Source organism: Aphanomyces astaci (genome assembly GCF_000520075.1).
Source record: "Aphanomyces astaci strain APO3 unplaced genomic scaffold supercont1.44, whole genome shotgun sequence".
NCBI classification, from domain to species: domain Eukaryota; phylum Oomycota; class Saprolegniomycetes; order Saprolegniales; family Verrucalvaceae; genus Aphanomyces; species Aphanomyces astaci.
In genome coordinates this window covers 51,861-73,360 of record NW_009798307.1, presented here as the reverse complement: position 1 = coordinate 73,360, position 21,500 = coordinate 51,861, and the positions used below count along the sequence as shown (strand labels likewise).

At 47.0% G+C, this 21,500-nt stretch overlaps 7 protein-coding genes across 7 annotated transcripts in view; 1 reads left to right on the top strand and 6 right to left on the bottom strand.

Moving 5' to 3' along the window:
• H257_12936 (hypothetical protein) overlaps nucleotides 1-261 on the bottom strand; it is a gene marked incomplete at both ends in the record, with an annotated part of 3,526 nt that extends 3,265 nt beyond the window's left edge. Inside the window, one exon of the mRNA XM_009840337.1 lies at nucleotides 240-261. Coding sequence (XP_009838639.1) covers nucleotides 240-261 — 22 coding nt within the window. The remainder of the gene's footprint in view (nucleotides 1-239) is intronic.
• A 736-nt stretch (nucleotides 262-997) lies between these two features.
• H257_12935 (hypothetical protein) lies at nucleotides 998-2,846 on the bottom strand (the record flags this gene model as incomplete). Its single annotated transcript, XM_009840336.1, has 3 exons — nucleotides 998-2,215; nucleotides 2,282-2,709; nucleotides 2,753-2,846. 3 exons carry the CDS (start codon nucleotides 2,844-2,846, stop codon nucleotides 998-1,000), a joined length of 1,740 nt encoding a protein of 579 aa, XP_009838638.1.
• Nucleotides 2,847-6,124: 3,278 nt separating this feature from the next.
• H257_12934 (hypothetical protein) lies at nucleotides 6,125-6,803 on the bottom strand (the record flags this gene model as incomplete). The annotated part of the gene is made up of 2 exons (XM_009840335.1): nucleotides 6,125-6,394; nucleotides 6,699-6,803. 2 exons carry the CDS (start codon nucleotides 6,801-6,803, stop codon nucleotides 6,125-6,127), a joined length of 375 nt encoding a protein of 124 aa, XP_009838637.1.
• A 2,500-nt stretch (nucleotides 6,804-9,303) lies between these two features.
• On the bottom strand, nucleotides 9,304-11,271 carry H257_12933 (TKL protein kinase). Its single transcript, XM_009840334.1, has 2 exons — nucleotides 11,104-11,271; nucleotides 9,304-11,000 (listed from the first exon to the last, which is right to left on the bottom strand). The coding sequence occupies exons 1-2, from the start codon at nucleotides 11,249-11,251 to the stop codon at nucleotides 9,394-9,396; spliced, it is 1,755 nt and encodes a 584-aa protein (XP_009838636.1). The 5' UTR covers nucleotides 11,252-11,271; the 3' UTR covers nucleotides 9,304-9,393.
• Nucleotides 11,272-12,160: 889 nt separating this feature from the next.
• On the bottom strand, nucleotides 12,161-14,092 carry H257_12932 (hypothetical protein). Its single transcript, XM_009840333.1, has one exon. The coding sequence runs from the start codon at nucleotides 14,078-14,080 to the stop codon at nucleotides 12,284-12,286; it is 1,797 nt and encodes a 598-aa protein (XP_009838635.1). The 5' UTR covers nucleotides 14,081-14,092; the 3' UTR covers nucleotides 12,161-12,283.
• A 1,754-nt stretch (nucleotides 14,093-15,846) lies between these two features.
• H257_12931 (hypothetical protein) lies at nucleotides 15,847-17,662 on the bottom strand. The gene is made up of 5 exons (XM_009840332.1): nucleotides 17,423-17,662; nucleotides 17,149-17,358; nucleotides 16,807-17,092; nucleotides 16,653-16,740; nucleotides 15,847-16,533 (listed from the first exon to the last, which is right to left on the bottom strand). Exons 1-5 carry the CDS (start codon nucleotides 17,601-17,603, stop codon nucleotides 15,967-15,969), a joined length of 1,332 nt encoding a protein of 443 aa, XP_009838634.1. The 5' UTR covers nucleotides 17,604-17,662; the 3' UTR covers nucleotides 15,847-15,966.
• Nucleotides 17,663-18,480: 818 nt separating this feature from the next.
• Nucleotides 18,481-21,190, top strand: H257_12930 (hypothetical protein). The gene is made up of 4 exons (XM_009840331.1): nucleotides 18,481-18,622; nucleotides 18,678-19,028; nucleotides 19,100-19,531; nucleotides 20,390-21,190. The coding sequence occupies exons 1-4, from the start codon at nucleotides 18,509-18,511 to the stop codon at nucleotides 21,026-21,028; spliced, it is 1,536 nt and encodes a 511-aa protein (XP_009838633.1). The 5' UTR covers nucleotides 18,481-18,508; the 3' UTR covers nucleotides 21,029-21,190.
• Nucleotides 21,191-21,500: the final 310 nt, after the last annotated feature.

Here is a 21,500-nt window from a genome sequence, read left to right as displayed (position 1 = left end):
ATCAAAATTGTTGTCTTGCACGAATGCGTTCGCGTTCTACTCACAAATATCCGTATAAGTAAATATTATTCGGATACTCATCCACCGCGGGAAATCACTTTGCCCAGCGATGGTGCTCACGCTGTGGGAGTTGTCCTTGCAAGCAGCTTTTCGCTTGGCAATCGAGATAAAATACGTGCTTTGACTACCTCAGATACTGTCTGACGCATGTGCGGCGGCTCGACGGCGTCGACTCGGACCTATGCATTTGAAGATCGGCATCTGTCTAGGATTCTATGGGGAGACGACGAGGATCAAAACAATGACACAGCAACGTCGTTTCTTAGTTCTGTGTGTGTTGAGCTACGTTGAGCGCCCAGTTATCCGAGACATCCGGTACAACCTCAATGCTATGTCCGACGCCAACGCACTGCTGGACTTCTGCTTCGACGTCATGAGATGTGCATGATGGCCGTTCGACAGCGCCCATAGCGTTACCCCCTCAGTACATAGCAATAAACACAGCAAAACTGTGGGTGCTGTCATCGTCTTCACGGGGCGGTCGCACTCGTTGTTGGGATAGGCAACGACTTTAAGCCTACATTATCACCGCAACAGACCCAACGGGGAACTTTACCTTGCGTTGTGATTGCCTTCTGATTCACTGTCAAGTCGTGCAGTGCGGTCGAACAAGTTTGAACCGATTCTGTTCAAATAGTAATTGGAGGGGGATATTCCACACTAATCTAAAGTGAGAATTTCGCAGATCACACTAATATAATGATTATTCTCCTGGTCATTTGGAGGTGCGGTGGAGATGCTCTACGGGGTCAAAATGAGGACAAGAAGGATCGTTTACGTTACAGTATAGTATTGTACTTGGACTTGTGACTTTGAGTGCGATTAACCATGAACATCGTGTGAAAGGCAACAACTTCTACCGCAAACACATGACAAAATGCAAAATGACCACTTTTTAAATGCATTAACACATACTGTTTGCTTTCAATTGAACGCGTCACAACAGACACTGGAACCACTTGAGCGGTTTGCGATTGTCCCCCCACCAGCCATCACCCGTGCGGAAGGACAAGTCGGCATGGTTCAATGGCCCTACGTAGTGCTTGCTCGAAGTCCCTCCAAAATCGTTGGTGTTCAGTCCCACGGAGCAGCTGTTATAGTCCACGAAGCCATCGCTGGCACTGGCATGACTCGCCATTTTGTCCACAATGGCCAACGGCGCCGAGTAAATCGAATTCAGACCAAAAGCACTGACGCCACAAGCTGCATGCGATACATGCTCTTGTCTAGCCCGTTGGCCGGCAGCAAACGCGGCTTGCTCGGTAGCGTTCACGGTGGATTGGTGCTGCAGGGAAAGGTACGCGCGACCGGGAGGACAGTAGCCGACCCACGACAGCGGCACTTTGAGGATATTGCTCCAGCCTCCCTTGAGGCATTGCTGTTGCAAGAGGTTCGCGACTTGGCTGCCTTGTTGGGGGGACGCCAGCGACACCCACGTCACGTCTTTCGAGAACGTACACACGTTGGATGCGATCGCCCCTGAGGCAATGACGTTGCCCATCGAGTGGGTCACCAAGATAAGACCTCCAATGGCCCCTGAAGACGACTGGGTGGCGACGTCCGCGGCGGCTTTGCAAAACTCGTGCTGCAGCGCTGCGTCGTCCCAGCCTTGAGATACCGTGTCCAAGTGAACAAACGTCGAGCTGGAACAACAAGGGGATGACACGTCCCCCCAGTACGACGAAAACGACGACGTTGGGGGCCCAGCCGCATCTTCGCCCGTCCCATGGACAAACAGACACGGCTTCTTCGCGCCTTTGCATGCACACGCGGATTTGTCTTTCACCGACAAAATGCGGTTGGAAGTGAGAGTTTCCATGGTAGCTCGGGCCAAGGAACGAGTCATCGGTGGTGCAGTCCACAACGTTGCGGGGTGTGACGACTGCGAAATCGACGGGCAATCTAGCGCGACTTCGTTTGCAGTTGAGGGCACTTGAATACTGTCAAGTTGCGAGGGGTCGGCGAGATACTCGATCGAAATGTCCATATCTTGGCCCACCGCAAATGCGAGCTCGTTGGCAGCCGAGTTGCAAAACACAAACGATTCCCCTGCAAACGTCAATGAGAGCAACGTGCCTCCGACGCATTTGTCTGTGATTTCAGTGTGGCCCTCCACTCCGTCGATCACGCGAGACTCTATCACGCTAGACTCCATCTAAACGCAGCCATGGATTGTGTGAGTTGAGTTTAGCTTGTTGGACGACGCCGAAGGGTACTGTACCAATGAGAACGAAGGCAACATAGACGGATCGAGGCAACGAACTGCACTGGTGGTGCCGTTGTTAGATTGGGAAAAGTACCCCTTGTCGTCCACAAGCGTGTAAATGTCCGACTGCGTGGGGGTCGCTTGGAGGGTCATGATTGCATCAAACTGAAAACTTGATGCTGCCCCCCCTGGTTGTACTTGATGTCGGGGGGCCACAAAGATCGTGGCTTCGTCCAGCCCGTACACCTTCAAACTCGCGCGCTTGAAGTGCAAAGTGAACTTGAGTCCCGGGCTGAGTTGGAGGTTGGTTACAATCGCCTTGTGGCCATTGTCAGTTGCCTTTACAATCGTGACCGCGACAGCCCCGACAGCGACACAGACAAGCCCACAAACTGCCGCAAAGACGGCAACCCAACGAAGTCGCTTTTGACGAGTATTTGGGCCTAATTTTCAATTGAGGGGTTATGTTTTCATGGGAGCTCAAACCAGAGGGCGACAAGGCTTGCTCAGAAGCAGACTCCAGCGGAGCGTAAGCGTTGGGCGAGGCGCCGACACCTTCGATAGTGGAGGCGGGAGGCATTTGCGGGGAACAAGCCAAATTGAGGAGTGACATGTTTTGTAAAGCACTCCAACGAAAGCATTCTGTTATCAGCGACGGAGATGAACATGGAACTCTGCAATATACCAAGTTCAACCTTGTTTCGGTAAACACTGTGCTCCATACTGCGTAGTACTACTACTACTTAGTACTGGTACTTCTTAACGTTATTGTAAATTTGAAGCTAATTACGCTAGTCTGATTTATGGCTGCGGGTGGCAATTCCTACAATATTGTAAGTGGCCGGACTTCCATCGACACCGTAGTATTGTTAAAATTATACCTGGCTACTAGCATGAACCCCGACCGCGAATTCGAATGGAAGTCCGTCGAATAAACGTCTAATAGAGTGATTTTGCAAATGGGAATATTCCAATGAAATGATCGAATAATTCTATTGGAATATTTCTTGCAATTCTTTCCAATCGGCATATTTCAACTCCACTCCCTGGAACTCGCACGACCAGTGTCATTTGAACGCTGCACGCGTTATCGTCGGGTGGGGGAGTGGGGATATCTCCTTTATGAGGTTTACATCATACTGGACCGTGAAGCGATGGGATGGCTTCGTATGGGGCTGGCCTGCTTGCTCTGATTGAAATGTTGTGAGTGTGTAAAGGACTGTCCAGTCAGAATTTCTGACCTGGAATTTATTTGGCTAAAATTTCCAGTGGGAGCGTCGAAATGTCTCATTGGGTCATTTCAAAACGGAGTACTAGCTTAGTAGTACATAACTGATACTACCTACTGAGTACGTTAGTGCTTTTAATAACGTTAGTACTATTAATAGTATGTATGGATATATTTCTCAAATTTAAAATCTGCACAACCCAATCTGCATCTGTGACATTTTCGTTCAATAATACTCCTTCACAAGATTTTGAGACCAAAAAACAGTCTCAAAGTCGGTGATTTGCGAAGTCACAAACACAAATCATAGCTCTACAATTCAATACTAGTATAGAGTTGTACAATTAGAGCACTTCTGGTTAAATTCATGCCAGGTGTTGATGTCCAAGACATCAAAAGTGTCCTGCCACCCTCTCGGCCATCGCAGAATTCAAAATACACCTCTTCCCGGACAGAATATAGTCTGCGACGTAAACAATACTAGTACCGGGTTATTCCGAACGTTATCGGCTCAATGAACCCATCGAAACACACTTCGAAGAATATATACGTACCGGTATATCAACTGCAACCGCCCTTGGCACAATGTTCAACATGCGAGTAACATACTCCAGTACTCCGGTACCGAGGTATAGGCACCTCTACAATCTACCAGACACTGGTATCTTGTTGAAAATCAGTGTTTTAATAACGTTAGTACTATTAATAATAAGAGTTGTAGTAACTATAAATAGTTACCGGATATTGATTGGGTATTACTCCTGGAGTATTACGCCTAGAACAGGCTCTATAACATTAGGCGAACGATTATCACACGAATACGCTGTGTATCGACCGACGCTGCTGCTAGTAAACCACGAACGATGGACTAGTTGCCGATATAATTCATCACGACGCACACATACAGAAGTAACGTTACTGGATATTAGTATTCCACTGTAATTGACTTCCAGTAACGTTACCGGTAAGACCATTGCGTTCAAGCATTGATTGGATGAGGGTGTCCATGATTCAGCTTGTCGTCGTATGTGGATGCGAAGCCTTGAGTCGCAATCAGTCACAGCCAAATCGCACTCCTACCCTACCCCTTGCAGGAGAGGTATTTCAACAATGCACAAAGAGGCTACCGTTTACTTAAAATGGAGGTTGTATTCATTCCGGGTGCGCAATTTTTTTCGAGCAAACGATGGAGTATTTCTGAGCACGCCTTAGAATGGATCGATTTCGAGACACTTTCCGAGCGCACTTAATACGCGCAAGAACATGTGTTAGTCATTGGTGAATTTCCGAGCAAATATGGGTACTAAATGCCAATGCTGAGTACTGTGGCGCCTTTAATGATACTTCTCCGAAGTGCAATCATCGAATTTATCCCACTGCATCCCCGTGCATCCCAAACAATAATTGTTGACGTCATCATGGTCACCAGCCCCAGCATTCTTTCACCAGAATCGTACCCTTTCCCCCACGGAGACTACGTCTCCACCCCGGATAACGTACGTGTAATGCTATGCCCGGGGTTTGCGCATTAACAATCGTTTGCTATCGCAAACGATTGCCAATTTGCAAAACCCTTGTGGACTGTGTGTTGTGGACTCCAAAATTGAATCTAAATGAATCCATTGTCCCAGTTTATCCCAATTGGGAATATCTTAACTTTACTATCAATTCGGTTTGTCCCAGTGGATGCAGTATTAGGAAATAACTGCTCTAAAACAATCCACTCCATCACAGTCCCAACTAAGTACGCTCTAAAATGCTCCATCCCAAAGCCTCGCTCGGAAATAATCCATCGCTTGCTCGAAAATAAATCTTTTCCCATTCATTCCGACTATGTTCCTTTTAGCTAAACTCCGACGTGGGTCCCTGCAAATGGCTACGGTACGCTAGCTGCTCGTCTGATCATCATAAAACCCTCACGGCGAGCCAAAATATGTACTTCGTCAAATCAGAAGTTTTAAAATTTGGCCAAGAACGATCACACTTCAACTTCGTGGGTTTCGTCAACAGGCGCAAAATCAACCATTTCCCCACGGAACAGCAATCTGAGTGGCTAACATGAAGCAGCAAACCATATACGAATACTTATTATGTTCATATACCGGTTACTACAGTCGCTCCGAGCTAGAGAAGATGCATGTCGCCAAAATGTCGCCAAATGGACTACCGGTAGTGAAACTATCTCGCGTTTTCAACGAGTGACAACACCCAAGGGTTAAGCCTATGATGGTCTTCATTTGCCATTTCATGGTAAGTACATGTATGTATATTACCCCTATTGGCGAATAATCACCACTACAACTACCATACCGGTATTTCTATCTACAGAGAACCGGGGAGAAACTCACCCGGGTATGCATGTCCTGACGCACTAGTTGGTTTGGTCAATGTCCAGTGCAGCCAAACTGTACCCCAAGACACCACCAACCAGAATCCCCACCGGCCTGACCCGGTGGGGACCAACACTCCGGTAGCCAAAAAAACCGCCGCGTCGCCGTGACTATAGATGGTATGCCACCACAAGAGTCCGATGGCGGCAGAGTAGAGGCCCTCCATTCCCGCCATGAACACCTGCAGCTTGTGGTTGGAGCGAACGAATCCCCAAAGGGGAGGCACTGCAAAGAAGAGGCCTATTTCAGGCCCAAAGAGACCAACGCAGTCAGCAACGCCCCAGGAACCCCCAACGCCACCGCGCCTAAGTACGTCGACATGTTGAAGAGGGGGCCCGGAAGGGATTGGATTAACTCAAATCCGATGAAAATCTGGTCCTTGGTCACCCACCTAGCATAGACAATGTCATTGAGAAGCATGGGTAGCATCACTTGACCTCCGCCGAAAATGATCGACCCGATGCGAAAGAACGCGTAGAACAACCCCACGTAGCCGCGCCCGTCGCCTCTCTGCACGCATATAAAGATCATTTTATTTTCACTATGATACATTGAACACGCCCATAATAACAGTATTTCATACTCCAAGCTCGTCGTAAATAATAATTGAAGACGCCAAGTAGGACAAGGTCACAAACGTGGTTAGCCAAAGTGGTGACGATGCCTGTCCACACTGGAATATCAAACTCCCTAACGATATGACCATTGAAATCAACATATTGGGATTCATGATGAATATCTTTGATTCCACGGAAGAGAGGGGCCAACATCCGCATAACCCCTTCTGCCTTGGACAGCCCAAGGCAGAAGGGACAGCCAAGGTCGTGCCCCCCCGGTGACATTCAGGACGGGGATGATTCATGGCCCGTGGTTCTTGCGTTGTCAAGACAACGCTCACCGACACCGTCGCGATGGTCATCTTGAGTACTTCGTAATAGTTACTACATCAGCTATCATATGATTTTTACACATAAAATCCAATGCTTGTAAATGTGGAAATCCTGGAGATTTTATTTTACAACGATAAGGTTTATTACAAAAAAAATATTAAACAAAGATTATTATTTAAAAAAAAGAATAATTATAAAAATAACTTTCAATAATTTTAAATTTAAAGAAAAAAATTAGATGGAAAATAGAACAAAAATGGTTCAATTTTGATAGAAACAATTCGTGGGTTCGAATCCCACTTTGGCCTATTAAATATATTTAACAAAGTAAAAATGATGTAGTTCAATTGGTAGAGCGTAGAATTTTTTTTTTGTATATTAACAGGTAGATCTAAAAGTGTTTATAAATCTTTTAAAATATCAAGATTTCAATTAAGAAAAAAAGCCTCGGAAGGTTTTTATTTATACCAAGGTAGGTATTATAGCTTTGATTTTTTTTTTTAATAATAAGTCCTTTTTTAGGTCTTTTAGAATCCTATTTAATGCGTTATTATAAAACATAAATATATTTAATGAGAACAAATTATTCTAATTTTTTAAAATAAACTTGATAATTATCAAATTGTTATTATTTTTATTGTTAAAATAATAATATTTGCATAATATTTTTTAAGAAAGTATGTTTAATGGATTTAGCTTTAAATACTCATTTAATTGTTACTACTTGGATTTCTAGTAGACTTTTTTATTGTAATCGGGCTGTTGATCCTGGCTCAGAATAAATGCTATTGGTATGCTTAACACATGCAAGTCAAATGTTGAAAAACATGGCAAACGGGTGCGTAACACGTGAATAATCTACCCTTTAGTTCAGCGTAATTATTTTATAAAAATTCTGAATAAAGAATAAAGTTGTTGTTTAAAAAACAATAATCAAATTAAAGTAGGATTATCTACTGAAAATCCACCCCATAACCATTCAACAATATATTTACCTATATAAGGAATAGCTGAAAATAAGTATTTATTTTATTTTATTAAATAATTGATACTTCCACTGTTGATACTTCCACTGTTCTCGGTTACTGCCGACATTTACTTTGAATTGACACAGACAATCGAGCCCTCACGCAATTTGGGCGAATGATACTACTTTGTTTGAAAGGGAATTGCATGCATTTTCGCAAAAGATTGGTTTATAATCAGCGCTTAAAGCAATTGTAAGCCAATGAAATGTCATAAACATTCGATATGATAGAAATTGAAGAATTACAGCCAATGAAATGAAATGTCGCCAGTAACTTGGAACATGCGAATTTTGAAATGTCGGCAGTAACCTGGAACAGAGGGTGTATGTATATAAATTTAAAGTAAAATAATTAATAATAATTAAATGAATTAAAAATGTTTCGATTTAAATAAATAATTTAATAAAAATATTTTTGTATTTTTTATTTAATTTTTTTAAAGCACCTTCCCAAGAAATTCTACAAAAATATTATTTTTTTAAATAAAGGTTTTTTTTATTCTTTATGATGTTTTAAACTATCAAAAAATACGAATTATATTAATTAATATAATTTAATTATTATTTTTTATTCCAAGGAGTATTAAATTCAAATAATCGATATTTTTGAGATAATTGAATAGGTTCATAAACTACTCTTTTTTTTGATATCTGAAAAATGGTAAAAGATTTAGTAAAAAGGTTATAGTGCACTAAGTATTTATTTATATATTCCATTTTTATAAGTAAAAAGAGGGTAGATTTCGTCCTCGTACTGTTTTCCACAATTTCACAGCTACAAGCGAGGTTGTGGCTGGCGCTAGCCCCGCCATCCATCATGACCGATAGTCAGTTTGCGAGGCTTTGGTTTAGGTGTCCCCTAGGTAGTTCTTGGCCCCCACGCCAGTAGCAGTCATACCAATACAGGTAGGAAGACACGAAATGATACACGCCAAGTGGCCACCGAGTACTGTACGCTCCATATATGGCTGCAATGACTTGGGGGACGGTGAGGTCTGGCCCGATGTCAACGACAGCACTTTGAGGAACCACTATTTGTCCACCCAATGCAACCGGTCTAGAGCAATCATATCTCAAGTCGCAATAGTGTACTTGCGTGCTCGCAGTACATCCTACAAATCTCTCGTGGGCGAAGCTAATGTTGGCCAGGACCAAACGAAAGAACGAATGCAATGTCACTGGCAGCAACTCCACAGACACCAAGCGTGTGAAGATGCTCGTGGTTTACGGAGGCTACATTAATTAACAGTAAGTGCCCACACTAGTTGCGGACAACGGTGTACTTCAAATAATTGACTATAAATGTTATGAATTTGCTACAAATTTCCCAATTTTGCGCGATTCGTTTACACCGACCCCAAATCTCGCAACGAACTACTTCATTCCGCAGAAAGCACGAAGACAACAGAAAATATAATGTATTAATAGATAAACGTATATTATTCTCGAAGTAATAATCCACGACAGCACGTGTCCAACGAATCGATCGATTGATCGGTTTAGCGAGTCAATACAAAAGTCCAAATTTTGCGTAAAACGACTATAATATCGTTCATCGAACATCAGTACTTCGAAGTAGTATGTTTCTCGTGTTATCGTTCATCAACCACGTCGTCCATCACATTTGCAAGCATCCCAAGTTGACACGTCAAGATGTCCACCACATCTTCCGGTGTCGGGCGGTCCTGGGCGTCGGCCTGCATGCATCGTCGGCCCAGCTCAACAAACCACAGCGGACACTTATTTGAAAAGGACGGACGCAGGTGTTCGTACAGCACCATGCACACGACGGCGGCATCTGCGACACTGCGGCCGTGGTCGTTCTGGACGTCCGTGAACGGCACGCGGTGGGTGTCTAGCTCGGTGAGCAGCACCCCGAACGAGTACACGTCCACGGCTACCGAGTATCGTCGGAATGTCAGCACCTCTGGCGCCATCCATCGGTACGTTCCGACGCCCGTGGTCATAGAAGCGTGGGTGGTGTCGTCGTGCAAGTGTTTGGCAATGCCAAAGTCGGCCAATTTAGTGCCACATTTTGAATCCAGCAATACATTGCGCGACTTTAAATCGCGATGGATCACATGTTGTTGCTTGAGGTACACAAGGGCATGGCCGACGCTGAGCGCACACTCTAGCTTTTGCCGCCACGAAAATGATGGCGAGTTTGTAAGGAACTCGGGCGACGGGGGTGGGGCGTTGTCTAGCAACTGCCGCAAGTCGCCCGAGTCCATATACTCGAGCACAGCCTTCAAATCACAAGCGTGGGTCCATGTGACACCGAGCAATGAGACCAAGTACGGGCTATGCAACGTCGACAGCAACGCGAGCTCGTCTACAAAGTTCTGGACGTCATCGAGGGACGTTCTAGAGCACGTTTTCACGGCCACGACCTCGTTGCTCCGCAACTTGGCGCGCCATACGACGCCATAGGACCCGGCAGCCAATGGAGCGACCAACTCGATTGCGGTCATGTCCAGTTGCAAGTCGGCCAAGTTGCGCCAGTTGATGTGCTGCGGGGGGTCGCCGCTCGTCGCCGACTGGGTGTGGCTGATGTTATGGGTGTCATCATCCTGGGACTGGGTAGGATTCGACGGGGGAGACGGGAGGGACTGGCGGCTGGCTTTTTTCTTAGCCCCTCGAACCGACAGCAACCGATGAACGACGACCCCGGCTAGCCCCACGGTGCACAGCACGATGAACGCCGTGAGGAACGAGTCTTGTCTTGTGGATATCCGCCGGTTTGGGTCGAATCGGGCAAACGGCGAGTCGTACACGTCGTAGTATGAGTACACGGTTGTAGCTGGCGGCGCCGTTGTGGCCAATAGTGGGGAGATCGACGGTGATGGTGATGGTGGTGGTGCTGCCACGTCAGATGATTGGGACAGGACAAGGGACGGAGGACTTGGTGTCGAAGGATCTACGAAGGTGGGGGATGCGGTGGCGGAAGGCCTATTCGCGCTGGGAGTCGTGGACAAGGGCGTGCCAGCGGCGACGATCGCAGTCGACGTCGGGGGTGTCTGATGTACCAAAGAAGAAGGGTTGAACGATGGTGGGTTCGGTGGCCTATCAGGAGATGGGCGAACAGGTTGAACAGGTGCAAGCTGTGGGGCTGTGGGTGGAAGAACGGTGGTGTCGGCGGTAGACGAAGACATGGACGGAGGCGGTGGAGTATCGTCATTGGGCGGCGTCGTTAATGGATCTAAAGTAGACTTTGGTCAGACGGGTGTGCGTGGAAAATCAGGTGTGATAGCAACATGCAATGAGCAACGAGCGAGGTCGATCGATGCGTACACTGTACGTACGGGGTGGGCTTGGAGGATTTGGCGGAAAAGACGTCGGCGTCTGCCTTGGCCAGGGCAGTTGTGTGGATAGCAGAGGAGTTGACGGTGCTGGTGCTGGTGTTGGCATCAACGTTGGGGTGTCGTCATCCGCGCCGTTGTCATCAGCCATCGTGTTGCCTTTATCCGGACCAATTTCGTACCAAAACTGGCTTTCGAATTATTCGTCCACAACTCTTGATAATTCTGCCAATCAGTGAATTTCTCATTGTAGTATTACTACGTAGTACTAGTACGAGATAGCGTTACGAAGTACTTCCTGTTCCAGGTTACTGGTGCCATTTCGAAATTTACAGTAGTTTGTTCCAAGTTAGTGGTGACATTTGTTTTTGATTGGCTAATTCGATAGTTTTTGTTCATTTACCGACTTTTCATTGGTGAGAAAGCTTAAAAAACACTCAATTTCGGCAAAATTGTATTTCAATTTCCAATCAATGAAGATATCACATGCCAAATTTGAGTAAGAATTGGCTTTTGGGGGACAGTTCAAAGTCAAATGGCACCAGTAACCTGGAACAGAGGAAGTACCATTAATAATAACGTTACTGTACGATCGATCGAAGTTTACCATAATTGTAAGGCTGCTTGTGCGTTGATTCATTTGTATTAATAGGGATTACACCACCATTTGAGGGGGTACAGTACACATAACGATAGTTTTGAAGCTCGAAGTAAATTCAATTTTTTGAACTGTGATTGGCTTATTTATCGAAGTTCGATTTGAATGACAAATCAAACTAACTTATTTTGTAATATACGTGAGCTGGATTGGCCAAAATACCTGCTACTCGTAATTCGAAGTAGTGGATTCAAAAGGCTAACAATAAAGTACGGCCATTAACTGATAACTGAAATTTCACAATTTTGACTTTGACGAGCAATACCTTGGTAAGAATACATCAAATTCTTTAAAGCTTGAGCATAAGATATAGAGCGTTCAATCGTCTTTCACGTCATGATTGGAAGTGCGTCCAATTCGTCATAGTTGTTGAGAATTCGAAAAAAAGCTAAGGGGTCGATTTTCGGGCCATATAAATATTGGTTTTTTACGTTAGAAGCATTATTAACTGTGTTATGGAGGAAACACATTTGGACACGAAACTTACACATATGAACGATCGACTTACTGCACCTACAACTATAATTAGATTGCCACGACGACTTTTTTGGTGGTGCAGGTTTCATATCCCACGGGGATTCCTTGTCCGCCGGCAATGCGCCAGCAAAACGTGGCCGGAAACAGACTCATGGCGTTCGTGATGAACTGGTAGACGAGGAAGAACGTAAAGATGACAATCGTGAGGATGCCGGCGATCCAGTCTTTGCGGCCGCGGCGCTTGAGTACTTGCAAGTGGGCCTTTTGTTTGGGGAGAAGTACCAGGAACGCCAGTGATCCGATCTTGACGGCAAACGCAATGATAAAGCAGTACGTGACTTCCCATCTCGCAAACGACGAATCGGTTTTCATCGTCGCAGACGTCGTGTTGAATGCCCCGTTGATGGTTTTGTACAGCATCGCAGCCACCGGCCACGCCACGTTGGCAATCGTCGTGATGAGCCCGTGGACAGCGCCTTCGTTGCCCATGTCCGCCAGTTCCACGGTGCTGTACGCAGATACAATAAACTGCACTGCTTTCGGCACATAGTTGACCAAATTCACAAACAAATACAAGTGTTCGTGGCGAGCACCTGCCACGCCCCATATCGCAGGAAGCATGATCGCAGCATCGAGAACCACCGCCACGACGGTCGCGACTGTGATGGCCGTGCGCCAATTCCACCCGAGACCGTACCGCCCGCAGTAAAAGTACGTGAGCATGTTGAGTGTGACCCCTCCAATCGTGTACATGGCGTTGTTTATGGGGGTCACCTTGACCCATTCACGGGCGACGATCGGGCGGGGCGTCGCGTCGAACTGCAGTGCCATAAAGTTGAGCGCTCTGAACGCACAGATCTGCCACATGACGCGGAGCTGGAGGAGCTCCCATAGACTTTGCATGTACTGGCGAAACGGCACGGCCGGGGTCGGCTTTTCCACGAGCAGCCCTACACTAGCCCCAATTGCCAGCACGCTGGTCACGGTCAAGATCCAGTAAATCACGTTAGGCGCAATGGAAAAGTCGAACGTGCCGCCATATTGAAAGTCGCTGAGGCCGACCCCGATGATTACGTTCGGGATAATGCGGAAAAGCTCGCGGACGACGTAAATCATGGTCTGGATGCGTCCGCGCATGTGCAGCGGCTCACGCTGGGCATGCTCCACCATGACGGCGTCAGCGGCCACAACGGCCAGGACAAACCCCATCGTTGCGCCCATCGACCACAGCACAAACTGGTACCCCGCGACCGCCGAGTCCATGTTAACGAACAGCTGCTTCTCCTTGGCGGTGAGGTTGTTGAGTGGGCGGCCCCGTAGAGCGTTGGCATATCGGGGGGCCGGAAATGGAGTTAGCGCCATCACGGCACAACAGACAAAGCACACGACCCATCCAATGATCACGTACGACTTGCGCTTGTACCCAAAGATGGGAAAACAGTCGGACGCGATCCCGGCAAACACCTTGAGGCTCCATGCCAAGTTGATGAGCGGCACGTACGATGCAATCTGGTACCCTTCCATGCGCAAGTATGTGGTGAAGATGGGATATGCCAACGATGGAAGCATGCCAGAGAGGATACCCACGGCGGCGTACTGGCACAGCAGCCCCACCGACTCGCGACTGAAGATTGAGAACGCCCCGCCAGGCTGCAATGCCCCGTCCGCGTCGTCGAGCTTGTCGTACATGTCGTAGTCGCTGCTGCCGCGCACCGAGCTGCTTTCGAGGACATAGGGCGACCCAAAGGTTTTGCCTGTGGTGAACATGACAGAAGTGGATGTATCTTTGGAAGGAGGCGGCGGCGGTGGCGGTGGTTCAGTTGGTTGGTGGCCTTTGACAGTCATGTTTGACAATGAGGTTGTCATTTCATTGTGGCATACTTAGTACTAGTAGTAAGATAGTATACTGTACTAGTATGTACATCCTGTTCTGGTGGGTGGTTGGCACTACGAAGCGACATCAGATGTCGCTGGGTGGAGGGTGATTGCTAGCCAATCAAAGCCGCAAGAATCGGATCTGACGACGAATGATTGGATGATGGATGAAACCAACATGCGCAAAATGCTCCGAGATGGCACCACACTTTTTCCAGAGCTGGAGGATCAAGTCTTTTGTCACAGTTCCGGATACATGGGCAGAATACACGACGACAGAAGATCAAATTGAAGTCTTATTAGCTTCTTCTATGTGCAAGAAAAGGTCAAGATTGCGCTGTCTTATTGTTGTTGGGTCTCGCATGTACTATAGTACAGTAGACGTGCTGCGTACTAGTATCACGGAAACTTCTACGCTTTTATCAAGAACACTGTACTTGTAGCACGCACGTTAAGTAACTCCACGTGACAATGCAGGCGGTGGTGGTCAAGCGTCTGTGATGGCCTACAGTACACTGTACTGAACCATCGTCGTTACCACCGCAGTACTTTCTAATGAAAGTACATACCGGAAGGTGATCACTTTACCTTACCTAGTACGGTACTACAAGTTGATCACAAACTTTAATGGGAGTGTGGTACTCACGTATTGTAATCAACCAAGTCAGAAAAGACAAATTTGACACGATGAGCCAAAATATACTACTACTAGTAGTATTACTACCACATCTATTAATAGCTGTAGTATGTCGTCTTTTCTGACAGTAATACCCCCGCAAATTGATGTGGAAAATTTTCGTTTTGTAAATCAAGGGCAAGTACAAGAGACAACGACCTTCGTGTCCCACATTTGTCAAAACTCTACGCAAATGCGGGATGTTGCGATCCTTGCTGCAATGGCTAACTAGCTCATTCAGCACTCTCCAAGGGTCGACAACGATTTGGACCAGAAACTCCAAACTGGTTCTCCACCAGTATTCACGTAACGTTATACTAGTACTAATACATACTGTAGTAACGTTACTATTAATGTAGTAGTTTGTACATTAATAGGTCACTGTGGTACTACAGTAATACTAGTAGAGTACTATTAATAGTACGGTATATTACAGTATGCAGCACGACGCAGTGGTGGTAGGTAGGGGGTCGACACTTCTAAGCATCTGAGAGTTACTACATAGTATGCCGCAAATGAGTACAATACAGTACTTGTCCACGTCTTACTTCCGGACCGCCAAATTAATTGTGTTATGTCATCCTTTGACGCTGATGGACGATCCATGCGAACGGGATTGACCATCGAGTTGGGGTACAGTAGTTGGTGTTGTCAGGAGATTCGGGGCATCGCCACCACCCATCCGCGTCGTAAGAGTGCGCGTTACATCGAGCTGCCACTTACTGTACAGCATTGTACTGTAGTGGTAAATGGGGATTTGGGTAACGTTTACGCTGGCGACACCTGCAGCAGGTTGAGTACTTGTAGTACACCGGTACTTGTACTGTAGTACTACTAATAGTGGTTTGCAAAATGCAGTCCAACTACTTTAACGTAGCGTTACAGTAACGTTAGGCCAAATGTGAGTTTGCAACCCAATAAATACTGTATGCAACACCAATAGTTAACGCCAAGACATGAGCAGGCTGACGTGGCTTCAGGACCCACAACACCAAATACTCACGACAGGTGAAACGAGTTGAAATGGAAGGCCGAGAACGAGACACTTTCGTCACGACCGAGCGCACTACCTTGGTACTATTAATAGTAAGTTATACTAGTAGTACTAGTACTATTAATAGTTTGTACAACCAAACTAACTCGACCACCGAAAAATCGAAATTGACCTTAACGTTACCCGCTAGGCTGCTGCAACGCAATAATTGGTTTGGGCAATGCCCAGTGCAGCCAAGCTGTAGCCCAAGGCTCCGCCAATCAGAATCCCCACCGGCGCAGGCACATTGAACAGGCCGACCAACACTCCCGTAGCCAAACAAATCGCCGCGTCGCCATGGCTATGGATGGCATGCTGCCACAAGAGTCCGATGGCAGCGACGACGAGTCCGATGGCGGCAGAGTTGACACCCGCCATGAACACCTGCAGCTTATGGTTGGAGCGAACGAGTTCCCAGAGTGGGAGCACTGCAAAGAAGAGGCCCACGCCCGGCCCAAAGAGGCCCAGCGCAGCCAGCAACGCCCCAGGAACCCCCAGCGCCACCGCGCCCAAGTACGCCGACATGTTGAAGAGGGGGCCCGGAAGGGATTGGATTAGCGCAAATCCGATGAAAAACTGGTCCTTGGTCACCCATCCAGCCTGGACAATGTCGTTGAGAAGCATGGGCAGCATCACTTGACCTCCGCCGAAAATGATCGACCCGATGCGAAAGAACGCGTAGAACAACCCCACGTAGCCGCGCCCCAATTCGTTCTAATCGTTTGTGGTATATTGAGAAGAAAAAAATGTATATATATATTTTTTCAATGAAGATTCAGCAAATGTATATAGATATTTGCAAAACACTAGTGTGTATTTGTGTATGTACGTACGATCGAGGCAAAGTACGACAACACAGCAAACGCCACGGCCCACACGAATATGATTCCGACGCCCGCCCATGCTGGAATGCCAAACTCACTAATACCGAGCGTGAAAATATATATATATATATGCGACATCGTTTGAAAAGGGATATGGGGTTACCGTTGGGCAAGGGGGTTCACGATTCCATCCCGAGTCGCCTTGATAAAGCTCTTGGTGTAGCCAAACGCTGGCGCAAGCAACGTCGTCACACCGCCTGCCACCATGAGCGCTGGGAAGATCCATGTGCCGACGTTTTGAGTGGCCAGCACCACACATGCCGACACTGCCGCGATCGCCATCTTCACTTGGTCATTTCCACATGCTTTGTTCCACAGTTTCACCGCGGCAATGATCACAAGGGAGGTGGCAGCCGGCGCCAAACCCGTCATCCACGCCGGCAACCCAGCTACTTCCAAGAAAGCAAACATGTATACAACTGAGGGGGTTCACGGTTAAGTGTACCGCCAAGGTAATGCTGGGCTCCAAGACCCGCTACAGTCATGACGGTGAACGCAGGCAACGCCCACACAACGAATGCTAACACTCCTCCGAGAAGGCCCGCACGGAATAAGCCAATCGACGAGATGACTTGGGTGGACGTCGGCCCAGGCAACGCAGACCCCAATGCCAGCACTTCCAGGTACCGGTCGTCGTCGAGCCAATGCAAACGCTCTAGTTCGATGATCAGTGCACAGTATGTTACTAGGATGGCAGGACAGTAGGTAAGCGCACACACCGACAAAGCGCTCATGGGCCAGGCCGAGGTGGGCTTGGGGGCCGCCAAAGGACACGAGCGCCACAGGCAACAGCTCCACCCCGACCGACAGCAACCGCGTCAAGTAGGGCTCGGAGTGTTCGTGGACGTCTGGCTTGTTGGTCTTGTTGATGAGCACGGTGGTTTCGTCGCCTTTCGACATTGTGGTGAAGGAAGGGGGTATGAAGTGCCGGCGACGGCGATGGCGGTCGCCAAAGAATCGAACATATGGTCAACATTGAATCTTGACCTATTAAGTTCGTGCATTCGATCGGACTTAGATGCACGTTTGCCAATGTAGCATGATATATATCCATCTATATATGCATAAAATAGCTGTGAGATATTATTGTTACTAACAGTAGTATTGAATGTTGGTGAGAGTGACTATAAACCTTGCTTTGATTTCGTTTGTTTAGACTTGAATCATCGCGGTATTGATTGTGGGAGCTCTACTGACCACATAAGTTGGCGGAACACCGCCCGCACGTACAATAATATATGAATATATGAAATATTTTCCAGAGGACAGAAATCAATGGGAATTTTGTTCGGGAAGCTAACGTTACCTGTTAAAGTGGTGTTTATACAGTCGTGGCTGTATCACTACTACTTCGGAGCACCCATTATTGGCCTCTCTTTGTTTCATGGACATTACTGGATTACGAAGTACTATGTAGTATTAATACTATGTAGTATTAATCGTAACGTTACGGTGATTTCATACTCCGGAGTAATAAAGTGAACTTGTGGCGTCTCTATAAAAACACCCGACGAAATATTAATAGTCAAGGAGGACTAACATTAAATGAAATGATAAACTACACGTGTATTAATATACTTCGAATTAATATACTATTGAATAGCCAAATACCCCGAGCCAGAGTGGGGTATTAAGGTATTTGCCCATGTGCAATGTCAATTTCCTTATGGCGCCAAGATCCATCGAATTAAAGCCTGATTTGGAGGCAATTCAACCAGCACAAAACCGATGGTTTACTTTCTACTCGAATTATAGATGAGACATTCCAGTCCGATCTCTCCATATAGTAAGTGTGCATTCCTTGCATGCACGCACGGATGCGAGGGGCCAAGCTGCCGCTGCCGGTCGACTTCACGCCACCCAACGCCGACACAACAGCGCAATGGAAGCGTCTGGCTGTCCACACCAAGGACCAACTGGTAGACCCCTCGTTACCTCGTTCTATATCTCGGCTGAAAACCCTGTCCTGGCTAGGTCAAGCTGTCGCGGTTGCGCGGCGGACGGGTGCGATGGACTAGGTCCTCGGACAAGCACGGCGTGCAGGTGTATCGTGGAGCGGACGAGGAGGCGCCTCCAGGCTTACACACGTGGTGCGCTGTGACGGAAGTCCAAGCCACGATCGACGAAGTGGACAACCTGTTCCGCAGCGACGCGAGTCGGTCCGTGGGGTTGATCGAGTCGGCGCAGTTGTTTGACAAGAACGTGCTCGATGCGACCATCGTACACACGTTAGAAGACACCCCCGCGGCGTCGCTTGGAGTCCAGTGGCTGCTCACGCGGCCGATGGGGACGTTCTCGTCGCTTCGGGATTGGTGCCTGCTCACGGTACAAACGCACTAGTCACCCATATGAGGGAGGGATGATATATGGATGGATCTCAAGCGAGTTTCTTATAGTACACAATAGCAACTACGGTGCAAGGGCGGCGTGGCTGGGTGCGAGCGTACACGTCGGTGGACGTGGACAGCTGCCGCCCGTCCGCCAACGACCGCGACGACGCCGGCGGTCGAGGAGGGTACGTCCGTGGGCACCACCTGTGCAGCGGCTACGTCGTCATGGAGTCGACGACAAAGCCCGGGTTTCTGCATGTCCGGCTAGCCATGCAATCCACGTTCCATGCGAAAGACGCCGCCTCGATCAAGGCCTTGGCGGCGAAATGTCAGCATCTCGCCGCGTTGGACCTACGTCTGCGGTCGTGTCGCTTGAGTAGCAACCAGCCCAGCAATGTCAAGTCCATGCCACTTGGCGTCCCTGCTACTGCATGTGGCCACTGCAACAAGTTATTTCGGTTGTTTACGATCAAAACCACATGTCAAAAGTGCAATCAGGTATTGTGAAATTTCGTGTTGTGGTTTCTCATTGGAATTTAAATCGATTTGATTGGTTACTTCAGATGAGCTCGAAATTATTAGCCAATCAAAATCTTCTCAATGAAATTGAACCAACCAGATCGATTGCACCCCCTCCCCAAATTTGTATCAAATCGACAATACTGTATATTATTGTCCGATTTTTACCCAAAATGTAGACACTTTTGATTCTTTGCCAAATCTATCGATCGATTATTGTTTGTACGGAAGTTTGTATGTACAAAGTTGTCCTGTGGTAATTGATATCACACTAATTCAAGTTATCACACACTTTTCGAATGGACTTGTGATTACGACTAGTTTAGGTATTGTGCTATCCATTCATGTGTGATGTGTATTTCTATTTTTTGACGATACTGTGATTATTCCTTCAGATATTTGTTCTATCTATTCATTATGATGTATATCTATCGTCGTATATTCACATGATAAACATATGTGTGCTATTATTGTGTGTTTTACGCAAAATTTCCTCCAGACCTTCGACATTTTATATAAAACTAAGTTTGAGGGGTACTTTTGTGACTGACCATTCCATCTGTTTCGCTATTCATGTTGCAACGACGTTTATTCTTATAAGCTGCTGCTTTGAGTAAATTGGCGATTTGATCAAATCCCCCAAAATTGGCACATTTGACTGAAAACTGCCTATCGCGAACGAGTGATCTATCTTCATTTATCATGTAGTTGTATTCTTGATAATCTATTTGACGTACTATGTGAATATACTATTAGTTAAGTCGTGAAAAGAGAGTTAGTCGCTAACTAGATGAAAACATGGGCAACTAACCCACGCACGCCCATGATTATTACTAGGTGTATTGCCGGGTATGTTGTCCTCAGTGGCGAGTTATGCCCCAAAGTGTCGGCCCAGCCAGTACCCTCCGTGCATGTCTGCCCTGTTCGTTAACGAGCTCCATCAAGCCAGCTCGGCTGTCGTTTACTGGTTCACGACGCACGGAAATGGATGTGATTGAAGTTGAATCGACTGATGTGGATGTATCGAGAGATGACGCTGCGCTCGGCGCACTCTTCAACGACATCAAGCAGCGGTGCTCCATGGTGCTAGCAGAAGTGGACCCGCAGTCCCGCGTAACCAAGGCGGACGCGGCTTCGTTGTGGCCCCAGCCCCTGCACGGGAAGAACCATCCGTTCCAGCGGCTGTCGCAGTTTACTGAACCTCTGTCGCAGTTTACTGAACCTTCTCTGTCGCAGTTTGAACCGCATGTTGTTCAAGTGCAACACAGCAGCCATAGTGCCAAAGGAAGACGAGCGTCATCCGTTCACAAACAGGCCACCGACCGACGGAGACGACACAGCACGTTGATCATGCACGACGGATCAAGTGACGACGGGGGGTCGTACATGCGACCGGCGACGCGGACGCTGCTCGAAGACGACGACATGGCACGCCAGATATATCAAAACCGACAAAGTGTGCTGCAGATTATTTAATATGATTGGCCAAACTTGGCTGGCCTGTCGGACGTTCACCCGCTCAATCAGGAACACAACCGTTCGTAAATAGGTAGTTGTTGTACTGTAGTGGTATAGTAAGCTTACTATATTACAATACTACTAGGAGTACTCGTCACCTACTATAAATATTAATAGTACCAACCAACTCTTTCACAAAAATTTATTGCTGCTACTAGTATTTCATTTCTCAAAATTTTAGCTAAGACTGTTCGAACATGCGTTTCACAGTCAAGTCGAATGTCCGGATGATTCGGTTAGCATGTGTAACGTATCGAATTCAAGCAGTATAATCTATTGGAGGCTACCTTGTCAAAAAATACTGCGATGTGATTGGCTCCAAGGGAGTGATCATAAATTGGTCATTAACGTTATGATATTTACGGGGATGTTTGACCGTTCTACCGCTGGGGTTGACGAAAATCAAAATACACGAGCTGTAAATCGGCAT